At 40.8% G+C, this 13,389-nt stretch overlaps 2 protein-coding genes across 2 annotated transcripts in view; one reads left to right on the top strand and one right to left on the bottom strand.

Moving 5' to 3' along the window:
- The window catches only part of LOC311110201 (uncharacterized protein), a gene marked incomplete at both ends in the record, with an annotated part of 397,005 nt that overhangs the window by 182,436 nt on the left and 201,180 nt on the right, over window positions 1–13,389 (top strand). The window lies entirely within an intron of this gene.
- The window catches only part of LOC311110178 (fatty-acid amide hydrolase 2-A-like), a gene marked incomplete at its 3' end in the record, with an annotated part of 13,159 nt that continues 6,896 nt past the window's right edge, over window positions 7,127–13,389 (bottom strand). Inside the window, exon 8 of the mRNA XM_084188731.1 lies at window positions 7,127–7,396. Coding sequence (XP_084044857.1) covers window positions 7,127–7,396 — 270 coding nt within the window. The remainder of the gene's footprint in view (window positions 7,397–13,389) is intronic.

Below are 13,389 nucleotides of genomic sequence, written 5' to 3'. Positions count from 1 at the left end.
GGTAATTTGTAATTTCATTATATTTTTAAGCATGTGCTCTCCAGCTTTTGTTGAATAAATAAAACCATTGAACATTATTACATCCCATGTCCTATATATCCACTACCTGTACATCAATTATACAGAGATTAATTTCATCTCACGAGAAAATGAGTTTGTTCTCAGGTTATAATTAGAATGAACTACAAAGATATTCAGATTTAAAGAAAGATTCAAAATCTTGACAAAGGTAACCTGAAGCTTTAATCATCACATCTGAGTGAGATTGTGGCTAACACGGACAATATTCACCCATTATTCAACATAGTTGTACTGTCACGATCGTTGACGAACGGGACGGACCAAGGCGCAGCGTGATATGCATACATGTTTATTAACGAATAAACACAACGACAAAACAATAAACAGACGATACGTGAAGTCCAAGGCAGCGCAACACAACATACCTTAACACGGAACAAGATCCCACAACCCACTAGTGCCAATAGGCTGCCTAAGTATGGTCCCCAATCAGAGACAACGAGCTACAGCTGCCTCTGATTGGGAACCAACCCGGCCAACATAGATCTACACATAATAGAACCTATAACATAGAACACCACAACATAGAATATACACACCCTGACTCAACAAATAGGAGTCCCCAGAGTCAGGGCGTGACATGTACAAAGAAATTAAACTTAGTTATGGCTTTGAAATGAACTTGAGGCCAAAGAGTTAAATCGTAACCAGAGTGATAAGAGAAGAGGATACTGTCAGAGGGAGATGGAAGGGAGGGAGAGCAGGAGAAGGGTTAGTAGTTTCCTGTGTCTGTGAGGTCAGAGGGAGATGGGAGGGAGGGAGAGCAGGAGCAGGGTTAGTAGTTTCCTGTGTCTGTGAGGTCAGAGCTCAGTACTGCTCAATCTGTCAACCACACCGAGGATGGTCTCATTCCAGGCCGACTACATTGAAGACAGCCATTGACCCATGGCTGCTGGCCAAGTCATCGACTGTGCTGTTGGGCATTAGATTGCTATACCATAGGATTTGGTTAGCTGATATGTTAAACATCTATCGAGGAGTTGTGACATCTGGCAGGCAACATCAATGTAGTCAGCCTGGAACGTGGCCAACCTCATGAGTGGGGTTGGAAGAGAGATAAGGAGTGACTCAGTTACCAAGAAGCTTTCAGCAGCCATCATGTTGACTAGCAGAGACAACAGAGGCCATAGGGTGGCAGTGAACCGTCATAACAACCTCCTGACTAAACTGGTGTTTTGACATTAACTGTTGCTTTGACACAAATACAAAACACAATATATCTAAGAGATGGAAAATACAATGAATATCTTATACAGTAATGATGACACCTGCATATTTACATCTGGGAAACTGAATGACATTTATCTTTGTCAGGTTGTTTGTGTTGTGGTTTGCATCAAACTCAGCCTGATGATGACTGTGTCACACCTTCAAGAGGGCCTCAAACTTTACTGTGGGTTCTGAGGGGGAAAATATCACACAATATACCTGTTAGTGGGAAAGAGATCAACAGTAGTCAGAAGTCACCCTGATGATTGACTGATGACTGGTATCATTACACATTTGATCAAATTTACAATATTTTACAAAATATTTAAATGGAAAATTAAGATGTGGTAGTATATTCTATTGTGTGTACTTTAGTGTTTGTGGTTTGAAGGAAACACTGCTGTATGTGCCCAGATAACTAACCCAAACCCATCTACCAAGACTGTATTTGTACACAGATAACTAACCCAAACCTATCTACCTAGACTGTATTAGAACACAGATAACCAACCCAAACCCATCTACCTAGACTGTATTAGAACACAGATAACCAACCCAAACCCATCTACCTAGACTGTATTAGAACACAGATAACTAACCCAAACCCATCTACCTAGACTGTATTAGAACACAGATAACTAACCCAAACCTATCTACCTAGACTGTATTAGTACACAGATAACTAACCCAAACCCATCTACCTAGACTGTATTTGAACACAGATAACTAACCCAAACCCATCTACCTAGACTGTATTAGAACACAGATAACTAACCCAAACCCATCTACCTAGACTGTATTAGAACACAGATAACTAACCCAAACCTATCTACCTAGACTGTATTAGTACACAGATAACTAACCCAAACCCATCTACCTAGACTGTATTTGAACACAGATAACTAACCCAAACCCATCTACCTAGACTGTATTAGAACACAGATAACTAACCCAAACCCATCTACCTAGACTGTATTAGAACACAGATAACTAACCCAAACCCATCTACCTAGACTGTATTAGAACACAGATAACTAACCCAAACCCATCTACCTAGACTGTATTAGAACACAGATAACTAACCCAAACCTATCTACCTAGACTGTATTAGAACACAGCATCAATAGATTGAGATTCTACATCTGTAGGAAGGGTCTGTTCTTTGAGCTATCAGGCTAAGAGTCCTGCTGTGTGTCTGTGTGTGTGTGTGTTACCTGAGTACTGGTCTCCTGGTCCATTATTAGGAGCAGTGTCTGCTGTCACTTCTCTCTTGGTGCTGGTCTCACCGTCTCTCAGGGTGTCTGCACTGATGTAGATATCCACAATCCTCTCCTCCATCTCATCTCTGTCAAACTTGACCTTCTTGTTCATATCTGGATCAGCATAGATGACCTTTGACATCTTTAACAATGCCTGGGTCTTTCTGTCTATATAGGTCTACTATACATTAAGTCTCTGCTTCTAGAATTAATGTGGTGAACTTCCAAAATGGCCGCCAGGAGGCGTCGTACGTCAACTGCAAGCCCTCTATACGTTAAGTCTCTGCTTCTAGTGATATCTCTGTCTCTGAGTCATCTGTGTGTCTCTGTCTGTGTGACTGCTGTAGGTGTTAACTCTAGGGAAGTATCAACAAAATGACACGGGTAGTTGTGGCTATGCTAATACAAAAAATAGAACAAGTTTGCATACTTGTGTACGTACTTGTGTGCATGTATGTGTGTGAGAGATTGTTACAGTGCTTATTGCTAAACCATTTTCTGCTGCACAATATAAATCATTCCATGTCTCTACATGGTCATCTTGTCCAGAGTATATCTCAACACAGTCCTCCTGCCCAGGGAATGGGACTTGCTATTTCTGGTGATGGACAGGACACTATCATACCAGGAAGATATAGATAATAGAGGGGAAGTGGAGAACAAAGTCTATCTGTTAACATATATTAAATATCATATGTAACAGCCCCAAGATAATTCAGGGAGTTTCCAGAACTCCTCCTTCCTTTCATCTTTCTGCTGATTTGGACCCTCTGTTTTCTCCCAAATATACATCAACATGTTCAGGAGGTCCAGGACTACAAACATGGGTCATTATAATGTCCATACAATAGATTTGACACTACAAACTGCTCCAAGTGGATATTGAGGGTGGGTAGGCTTAACCAGTGAGGATGAGATGACAACAGGAACCACCAGGGCTCTCCTCTCTCTTGATGAACCTGATTGGTTGAGTAGTTTTTGAGTGACAGCTGGTTGAACCACTTCACTTCCCTCTATTGGGACCCATATAGGGGAACAACAGTCAAATATGAGCATATGATATTGTGCATATATGTAACTTGACAACAAAGACTGACTGTCAAAGATGATTAAGTAACATGCTTTGATACCCTTTGATATCTCTACTACACTCCTATACAGTGTATGTAATGGTGGTTTGGTAGGGTTGAGAATGTTTGCACCAGACATAAATGGGAGCATGTAAATATATGTAGCAAGTAAGAAGAATATATTTGAATTGTAATTGATGGAATGCACTGCATGAGTCACGTCTCCCCCGTTGCTCCCCTCCGGCGCTCTGATTCGCCGGTCTACTGAGCCACCGGTCTGAGCGCACCTCCTCGGCAACACCGGAATGGAAACCCAACGCACCCCAACGCCCACTGCACCTCATCATCTCATCACCACCCCTATTTAGCCCTTGACTGTTCTGGATGATGTTGTGTGTGATTGTTTAGCTTCGTGTCGTTTACTCTATCTTTGTTATTTCTCTTTGTACATGTTAAGTACACCTTGACCTTGTTAATTCTTGCGTCTGCGTCCTGCCTCTTCGTATACTCAGTACGGGTCGAAGCATGTAGAGTGTGCAAAAAATCAAATGTACGTGTTGTATCTGATGTGTGAAACATAACTACTGATACACAGTAAGCTACAAGCAGGAAATAAGTAGGACTTTTATTAATATGACACTACAAACAAATACAACAATAGGTGTGTTGGCATGCGTGTGCGAGCTTGTCTGTGTGTGTGAGGGTGTGTGTGTGTGTGGGTTTCAGACTGTGAGAGAGTGTGAGAGAGAGAGAGAGAGAGAGAGAGAGAGAGAGAGAGAGAGAGAGAGAGAGAGAGAGAGAGAGAGAGAGAGAGAGAGAGAAAGAAAGATAGAGAGAAAGAGAGAGAATGAAAGAGAGAGAGAGAGAGAGAGCGAGAGAGAGAGAGAGAGAGGGATAGAGATGTGTCCACTGTATTACAGTATGTTGTCATGGTGACATTGGTGATATTCAACCACTTTCTCACAAATCCAGTTGAGTTTGCTTCCACATGACAAGTCATTCCATGCCTTCAGAGGACGCTGATCTTTGTGTATCTCAGCACAGTCCTCCTCCCCAGTAGGACCTTTGTTATCAGGCTGTGGGTCATACCAGTACCTATAGGGTTAAAAACCATTAGATATCATGGTTAATACCAGTACCTATAGGGTTAAAAACCATCAGATATCATGGTTAATACCAGTACCTACAGGGTTAACAACAGTCAGATATCATTGTTAATACCAGCACATACAGGGTTAAAAACAGTCAGATATCATGGTTAATACCAGTACCTACAGGGTTAAAAACAGTCAGATATCATTGTTAATACCAGTACCTACAGGGTTAAAAACAGTCAGATATCATGGTTAATACCAGTACCTACAGGGTTAAAAACAGTCAGATATCATGGTTAATACCAGTCCCTACAGGGTTAAAAACAGTCAGATATCACAGTTAGAACATCACAATCCTAAATAATATACAGAAATGTTTTATCTTAAATTCAACTTTGTTGACTGCTGCCATCGATAACAGTAATCTGTATAGATAAAGGTTGAATGAACTGAAAATTGGAGCCTCATTGTCAGAGTAGTTATAATCTCTTACTCTGTAGTCAGTGTTGTTCCATCCACCCATTTCCAGGTCCCCTCTCTCTGTCTGTCAGTCAGACCAATCCAGACCCTCTTCTTGAGATTGAAGAGATACTTCTGTTGTTGAGAAAGATATATATATATACATGGAGCTCCAAAGGTATTGACACATTTTTGGTTGTTTTGGCTCTGTACTCCAGCTTTCATTGTAGGGTTTCATCCACATCGAATGAACCGTTTAGAAATGACAGCCCTTTTTTCTTTACATAGTCCCCCCATTTTCGGGGACCAAAAGAATTGGGACAAATTGAATTATATGTGTATTAAAGTAGTCAAAGTTTAGTATTTGTTCCCATATTCCTAGCACACAATGATTACATCAAGCTTGTGACTCTACAAACGTGTTGGATGCATTTGCTGTTTGTTTTGGTTGTGTTTCAGATTATTTTGTGCCCAACAGAAATGAATGGTAATAATGTATCGTGTCATTTTGGAGTCACTTTTATTGTAAATAAGAGTAGAATATGTTTCTAAACACTTAATGATTACGGAAAGTGCTGAATGAACTGTGAATAATGATGAGTGAGAAAGTTAAAGATGAACAAATAGCATACCCCCAAGACACGTTAACCTCTCCTGTTACTGTAATGGTGAGAGGTTAGCGAATCTTGGGGGTGTGATATATGTGAGTCTGTAACTTTAATACACATATAAGTGAATTTGTCCCAATACTTTTGGTCCCCTAAAATGGGGGACTATGTACTAAAAGTGCTGTCATTTCTGATATGGATGAGAAAACCCTAAAATTACTGCTTCAGACTGCAGTTTAACCTCATAGTCATTGTATCATTTCAAATCCAAAATGCTGGAGTACAGAGCCAAAACAACCAAAAATGTGTCACTGTCCCAATTCCATTGGAGCTCACCGTTTGATCATATCTACCCCCAGCACACCCATATCCTTCCTACCACCCCCCCCCCCTCTCTCTCTTGCTCTGTCTCTCTCTCTCTCTCTCTCTCTCTCTCTCTCTCTCTCTCTCTCTCTCTCTCTCTCTCTCTCTCTCTCTCTCTCACACACACCTGTTCCTCTTTGCTGTTTATTATCACCAGGTCTGCTCCTCTCTTCAGACAGTCCTGTCTGCTCTCCTCCCAGGTTTTCTCCTCAGTAGAGAGGAAGTAACAACTGCAGTCAAACTTCTTCCATCCATCAAAACAACAGGTTTTCTCTGTTTGATGACACAACACAACACAACACAATACTGAGACAATATGATACAATACAATAAACATTACATTTTATTTTCCATGATTTACTGGACTAAATCTCAATGAACAAATTGACTTTATAATAAAGAAAGGTATGAAAACCAGCTCACTGACCACAAAGCAAATTCTGAAGCCTGTCTCTCTCTTTAGTCAGGTTGTGGTAGCTGGTCTGTAGCTGGTCTGTAGCTGGTCTCTCTCAGCAGTCAGGTTGTGGTAGCTGGTCTGTAGCTGGTCTCTCTCTTTAGTCAGGTTGTTGTATCTGGTCTGTAGCTGGATCAAGTTGTTCCTTTTATCCTCAGAATCTTTGATGAGTCTGTTATCTATAAAGTATAAACGCATAGTTACTAGGTAAAACACCAGGTAAATAGGCCTAGTAACCAGCACTTCTTACAACTTGGTGATAAGCAATGAACTTTGACACAAACTTACAGTAGACAGACAGGCCTATGATCCCAGCCAGTAGGAGAACACAAAAGCAGCCCCAGACACACTGCAGCAACTAGGAAGGATCTCTTCCCTGAGCTATCAGGCTCTGTGGACACATAAGAGAGATTATTATGTTGTGCGTGTGTGTGTGTGTCTGTGTGTGTGTGTGTGTGTGTGTGTGTGTGTGTGTGTGTGTGTGTTTGTGTGTGTGTGTGTGTTACCTGAGTACTGGTCTCCTTGTCCATTATAGGAGGCAGTGTCTGCTGTCTCTTCTCTCTTGGTGCTGGTCCTTCACCCGTTCTCTCAGGGTGTCGGCACTGACGTAGATATCCACAATCCTCTCCTCCATCTCACCTCTGTCAAACTTGACCTTCTTGGTCATATCTGGCACAGCATAGATGGCCTCAGACATCTCCAACAACTTACTGTGTTTTCTGTCTATTTTCAGGTTCTGGTCTTGTCGTTGACCCTGTGTCTGTGTCTCTATCTGTCTCTGCTCTGAGTCTGTGACTAACTGTTTATGATCTTATACCCAGAAATAAAAGGGAAATGTTAAAACAGGAAGATGATTCATATTTAATATTTAATTTAATTTGCCATTTAGCAGACGCTTTTATCCAAAGCGACTTACAGTCATGTGTGCATACATTTTTACGTATGGGTGGTCCCGGCGATCTTACAAGCGCCATGCTCTACCAATTGAGCTACAGAGGACCACACATTCGTGGTTGAGGTTGGGACATTTTCTTCTCCTGTTCATTTTTATAGCTGATTCCTGAGTACTACGGACTTACTTATCAGGAGTCTACTGTACTGACCTCATGTTGTGTCTACTGTACTGACCTCATGTTGTGTCTAATGTACTGACCTCATGTTGTGTCTACTGTACTGACCTCATGTTGTGTCTAATGTACTGACCTCATGTTGTGTCTAATGTACTGACCTCATGTTGTGTCTAATGTACTGACCTCATGTTGTGTCTAATGTACTGACCTCATGTTGTGTCTAATGTACTGACCTCATGTTGTGTCTAATGTACTGACCTCATGTTGTGTCTAATGTACTGACCTCATGTTGTGTCTAATGTACTGACCTCACGTTGTGTCTAATGTACTGACCTCATGTTGTGTCTACTGTACTGACCTCATGTTGTGTCTAAATGTACTGACCTCATGTTGTGTCTAATGTACTGACCTCATGTTGTGTCTAATGTACTGACCTCATGTTGTGTCTAATGTACTGACCTCATGTTGTGTCTAATGTACCGACCTCATGTTGTGTCTAATGTACTGACCTCATGTTGTGTCTAATGTACTGACCTCATGTTGTGTTCTACTGTACTGACCTCATGTTGTGTCTAATGTACTGACCTCATGTTGTGTCTAATGTACTGACCTTGTTGTGTCTAATGCACTGACCTCATGTTGTGTCTAATGTACTGACCTCATGTTGGTGTCTAATGTACTGACCTCATGTTGTGTCTACTGTACTGACCTCATGTTGTGAGTAATGTACTGACGTCATGTTGTGTCTAATGTACTGACCTCATGTTGTGTTCTACTGTACTGACCTCATGTTGTGTCTAATGTACTGACCTCATGTTGTGTCTACTGTACTGACCTCATGTTGTGAGTAATGTACTGACGTCATGTTGTGTCTAATGTACTGACCTCATGTTGTGTTCTACTGTACTGACCTCATGTTGTGTCTAATGCACTGACCTCATGTTGTGTCTAATGTACTGACCTCATGTTGTGTCTAATGTACTGACCTCATGTTGTGTCTACTGTACTGACCTCATGTTGTGTCTAATGTACTGACCTCATGTTGTGTCTAATGTACTGACCTCATGTTGTGTCTAATGTACTGACCTCATGTTATGTCTAATGTACTGACCTCGTGTTGTGAGTAATGTACTGACCTCATGTTGTGTCTAATGATGTGTGAAATATAACTCTTAACACACAGGATGCTGATAAGAAGGAATTTATTAATATGCTCACAAAAAATGGTGTGTGTGCGTGTGTATTTGTGTGTGTGCGTGTGTGTGCGTGTGTGTGTGTGTGAGATAGGGTGCCATTTGAGACGTACCCTTAATGTCATTATTCACATTCTATGTAGGCCTTATGCACTGCATCTGTCTTAAAAACACAGGACACTTTTCATCCATGGATTTAAGGTCACCACAAATACAACAGGACACCTGTAAAGAAAAAGGCTTCAATTTAAACTTATTTTATACATTTTTAATCTGTTCAGTTTCTGAATTAGTTAAAATTAGGTGAAGGTTAGGGTTAAGGTAAAGTCAGTTTTAGGTTTTGTCCTTAAAAACAATGTTCCCTCTAAACTGCGCGAGTGCGCGGCCACGCACTTCCTCGAGGACTGCCGCGCAGAATAATTACCATGCCGTGCAGAGATACAAGAGATTGAACTTCACTGAGTTCACCCCATTAGTTTGAACTATATAGATCAACGTTTTTTCTGCAATACAATCAATATTATATCAGCCCCTTTTCAATGCAACAAACCAAAACAAATCTAACTTTTCAAGATTGAGTCTGTGATTGTGTTGTAGGCAGAGCCAGAGCGCAACGGAGTATAATTCTATTGGCGCGGGTTGCCTAAGAGCGGTCTTTCAATTATCGACGAGTGAATACGTTTTTCAGATCAGTTCAGATTAGAACACAGAGCCGCGCGTGTGCACAGTTGTTGATATTCTTTGCTAGTTAGCGAGTTATTAGTTTATTTTTTTATTTTTGGTCATTTAGCAGACACTCTTATCCAGAGCGACTTACAGGAGCAATTAGGGTTAAGTGCCTTGCTCAAGGGCACATCGACAGATATTTCACCTAGTCGGCTCGGGGATTAGAACCAGCGACCTTTCGGTTACTGGCACAACGCTCTTACCCACTATAGCCCAGGTATACATAAGTATAGGTCAGCAATGGGGAGTTACTGCTTCCTACAAGAGCACAAAACATGTAGGCTACATTTCAAGCTGTCTTTGAAAATCCAGTCAGGTACAACGGTTATGTCTAAATTAAAGGGGCAGTGTTGTATTTTGAGACAGGGTTGAATATGCAAATAAGCCAAATGGCAGAGGGGTAGCCTACACTGTGTAATTAATTATCTGTATGGTAATAATAATTAAATGTATTTTGTAAAGTGGTGTCTTGCATAATACAACACAATACAATGCAATTTATAGTAATGTATTTGGCCCATGGTGTTACAGACCATGTAAAAAATCATGAATTAATGTCAAGCTTTTCATAATGTAAAAACGTTTTTCAAAGTCTCATGCAATGTAGGCCTGCATTGAACACCACATATAGGCTACTGTAGGCTATATCATAGAAATCAAATGCTTTTTCAATGTGAAAATGTTATGGGATTTGCTCCATTGGTTTTGTTGGTAGGCCTACATAATGCTCAAATAGCCACAATAGCCTATTGGCTACTGTCTAAAACTGTAAACGTACAGCCTCAGTGTTCACTGTAAACGCACGGCGGAAGTTTCCGCTCACTATACCTAAAATGTGCTCAGTGCCCAAAAATATTAGAGGTAACATTGCTAGACAGTCTGCTAAAAGTGGACAGATTATCTTGGCTGTGCTTTGCAAGTTCCGTAATGTCTAACAGAGGAGGAAGTTAGTTACACAGATAACAACATTAATCTGAATTTAGGACCTTGTTGTGAAAGTCTGATATAGTGTAATGATTAGATAACAATACACTCACAGACTAGTCTCAGGGAGATGTTGAGAGTGACTTGTAGAACACACAGCATCCCAAAGCTCACAGCACCCATCCTGTAGAGTCTTCTCCCTGAATCCTCAGGTCCTGAGGAGAAACAAACTGATGTGAGAACACACACACACCCACTCACACACATAAACACACACACACACCCACACAATCAAACGCATGTGCGCACACACACACACACACACACACACACACACACACACACACACACACACACACACACACACACACACACACACACACACACACACACACACACACACACACGTATAAGAGGGTGGGGGTGTGACATAATCAGCCACAACAGGAGCGTTTCTCACAGCTGTTTTATGATATAAAGTTTACCAATCCATTCTTAAAGATGATAACTTATAAATACCTCATGAGTTTAGTTCAACAGTCGTACCCCATCAGAACCCAAAAAATACTATGTTTTATTAATTGTTTGGAAACAATGATATTGTAAACAAATTGCATGTAGAGCCTCAAAACATTTTTGAAACTATAATGTTGATCTGATGGATGATCAGTTCTTGCCTATATTTCTCCAGATCCATTCCTCAGCCTTTTACCAAACCGGTGGCGGGTGACTACTTTGTTTAGGTTGAACATAAGATTGACTCTTTAATACCAATGAATACATTTAAATTATACATCTATTTGCATAATTGAAGGTAAAATCTATCAAAAACGATTCCACTGGGACTTGCTATAATTTAGCATTTTTCATTGTTTTTAGTCATGTCAGTCTTCACTCTCCTCATTGCTCTCTTGTCATTTTCTTCAATAATCTCATTTAATTCAACAACTTGTGATTACCTTTCTAACTGACTCCTAATGGTAATATCTACTGTATGATTACCTTTCTAACTGGCTCCTAATGGTAATATCTACTGTATGATTACCTTTCTAACTGACTCCTAATGGTAATATCTACTGTATGATTACCTTTCTAACTGACTCCTAATGGTAATATCTACTGTATGATTACCTTTCTAACTGACTCCTAATGGTAATATCTACTGTATGATTACCTTTCTAACTGGCTCCTAATGGTAATATCTACTGTATGATTACCTTTCTAACTGACTCCTAATGGTAATATCTACTGTATGATTACCTTTCTAACTGACTCCTAATGGTAATATCTACTGTATGATTACCTTTCAAACTGACTCCTAATGGTAATATCTACTGTATGATTACCTTTCTAACTGACTCCTAATGGTAATATCTACTGTATGATTACCTTTCTAACTGACTCCTAATGGTAATATCTACTGTATGATTACCTTTCTAACTGACTCCTAATGGTAATATCGACTGTATTCTAACTGTACTGAGTAGTAGAAGTAGTATTACTAGTTGATCTGATGTGTCTCCACCCGCTCCCTCTCTGTTCTCTGTCTGTGGCCCACAGCAGGTGACAGGATGTTTCAAGGCTCTATCCACCAATAAGAAGGAGACTTGATATGTGTCCCAAATGGCACCATATTCTCTATATAGTGCACTACATAGGGAAATAGGGTGTCCTTAGGGACGCAGGCTTGTAGACCAGACAGTTGTATATAACGTCCTCTCCATCCCCTGTTCATTCTGTTCTGTTCCATCTTTCTTCCTCTTTTTAATGGCTTTGGAATGTTATTTATGATCCAAACCTTCATTCTGGTGTTGTCACCGCAAAGAGGAAGTTATTTGTGTGGTGACACAATTCAATCAGTGGAGAGGAAGTCGACCTGGAGTCAAAGTATCTCCATTCCTCTTGACAATGCTGCTCTGTTTACATTCACATTTACATTTTAGTCATTTAGCAGACGCTCTTATCCAGTGCGACTTACAGTTAGTGAGTGCATACATTTTCATACTGTTGAAGAGCAAAGGTGAACACATTGTGAAACTTAGCCAGTATCTTTATACTCACAAACCCATTGATATATAATTACTGTTGATTTTACTTCTAATTAATCACAGTTTATATCTCACCTATCACAAAAATCTTTGCCTGAATATGGCCTCTCGCTTTAGTCAGGGTGTTGTAACTGGTCTGTAGATGGTCTCTCGCTTTAGTCAGGGTGTTGTAACTGGTCTGTAGCTGGTCTCTCTCATTAGTCAGGGTGTTGTAACTGGTCTGTAGCTGGTCTCTCTCATTAGTCAGGGTGTTGTAACTGGTCTGTAGCTGGTCTCTCTCATTAGTCAGGGTGTTGTAACTGGTCTGTAGCTGGTCTCTCTCTCAGTCAGGTTGTTATAACTGGTCTGTAGCTGGTCTCTCTCTTCAGTCAGGTTGTTGTAACTGGTCTGTAGCTGGTCTCTCTCTTCAGTCAGGGTGTTGTAACTGGTCTGTAGCTGGTCTCTCTCATTAGCCAGGGTGTTGTAACTGGTCTGTAGCTCGTCATTGTCAGGAGGGATGGACATACTTTCACTCCAGTTTCTACTTACTCTCTACTGAGAAGAAAACCTGGGAGGAGAGCAGACTGGACTGTCTGGAGAGAGGAGCAGACCTGGTGATCATAAACAGGAGAGAGGAATGAGAGAGAGGAGAGAGAGAGAGAGAGAGAGAGAGAGAGAGAGAGAGAGAGAGAGAGAGAGAGAGAGAGAGAGAGAGAGAGAGAACAAGAGAGAGAGAGAACAAGAGAGAGAGAGAGAGAGAGAGAGAGAGGAGAACAAGAGAGAGAGAGAACAAGAGAGAGAGAGAACAAAGAGAGAGATGAGAGAGAACAAGAGAAGAGAGGAGAGAGAACG

This window comes from Coregonus lavaretus, assembly GCF_964263955.1.
Source record: "Coregonus lavaretus genome assembly, contig: SUPER_35_unloc_2, whole genome shotgun sequence".
In the NCBI taxonomy this organism is placed as follows: domain Eukaryota; kingdom Metazoa; phylum Chordata; class Actinopteri; order Salmoniformes; family Salmonidae; genus Coregonus; species Coregonus lavaretus.
The sequence above is the reverse complement of the archived record's forward strand: the minus strand, read 5'-3'. Positions and strand labels throughout refer to the sequence as shown.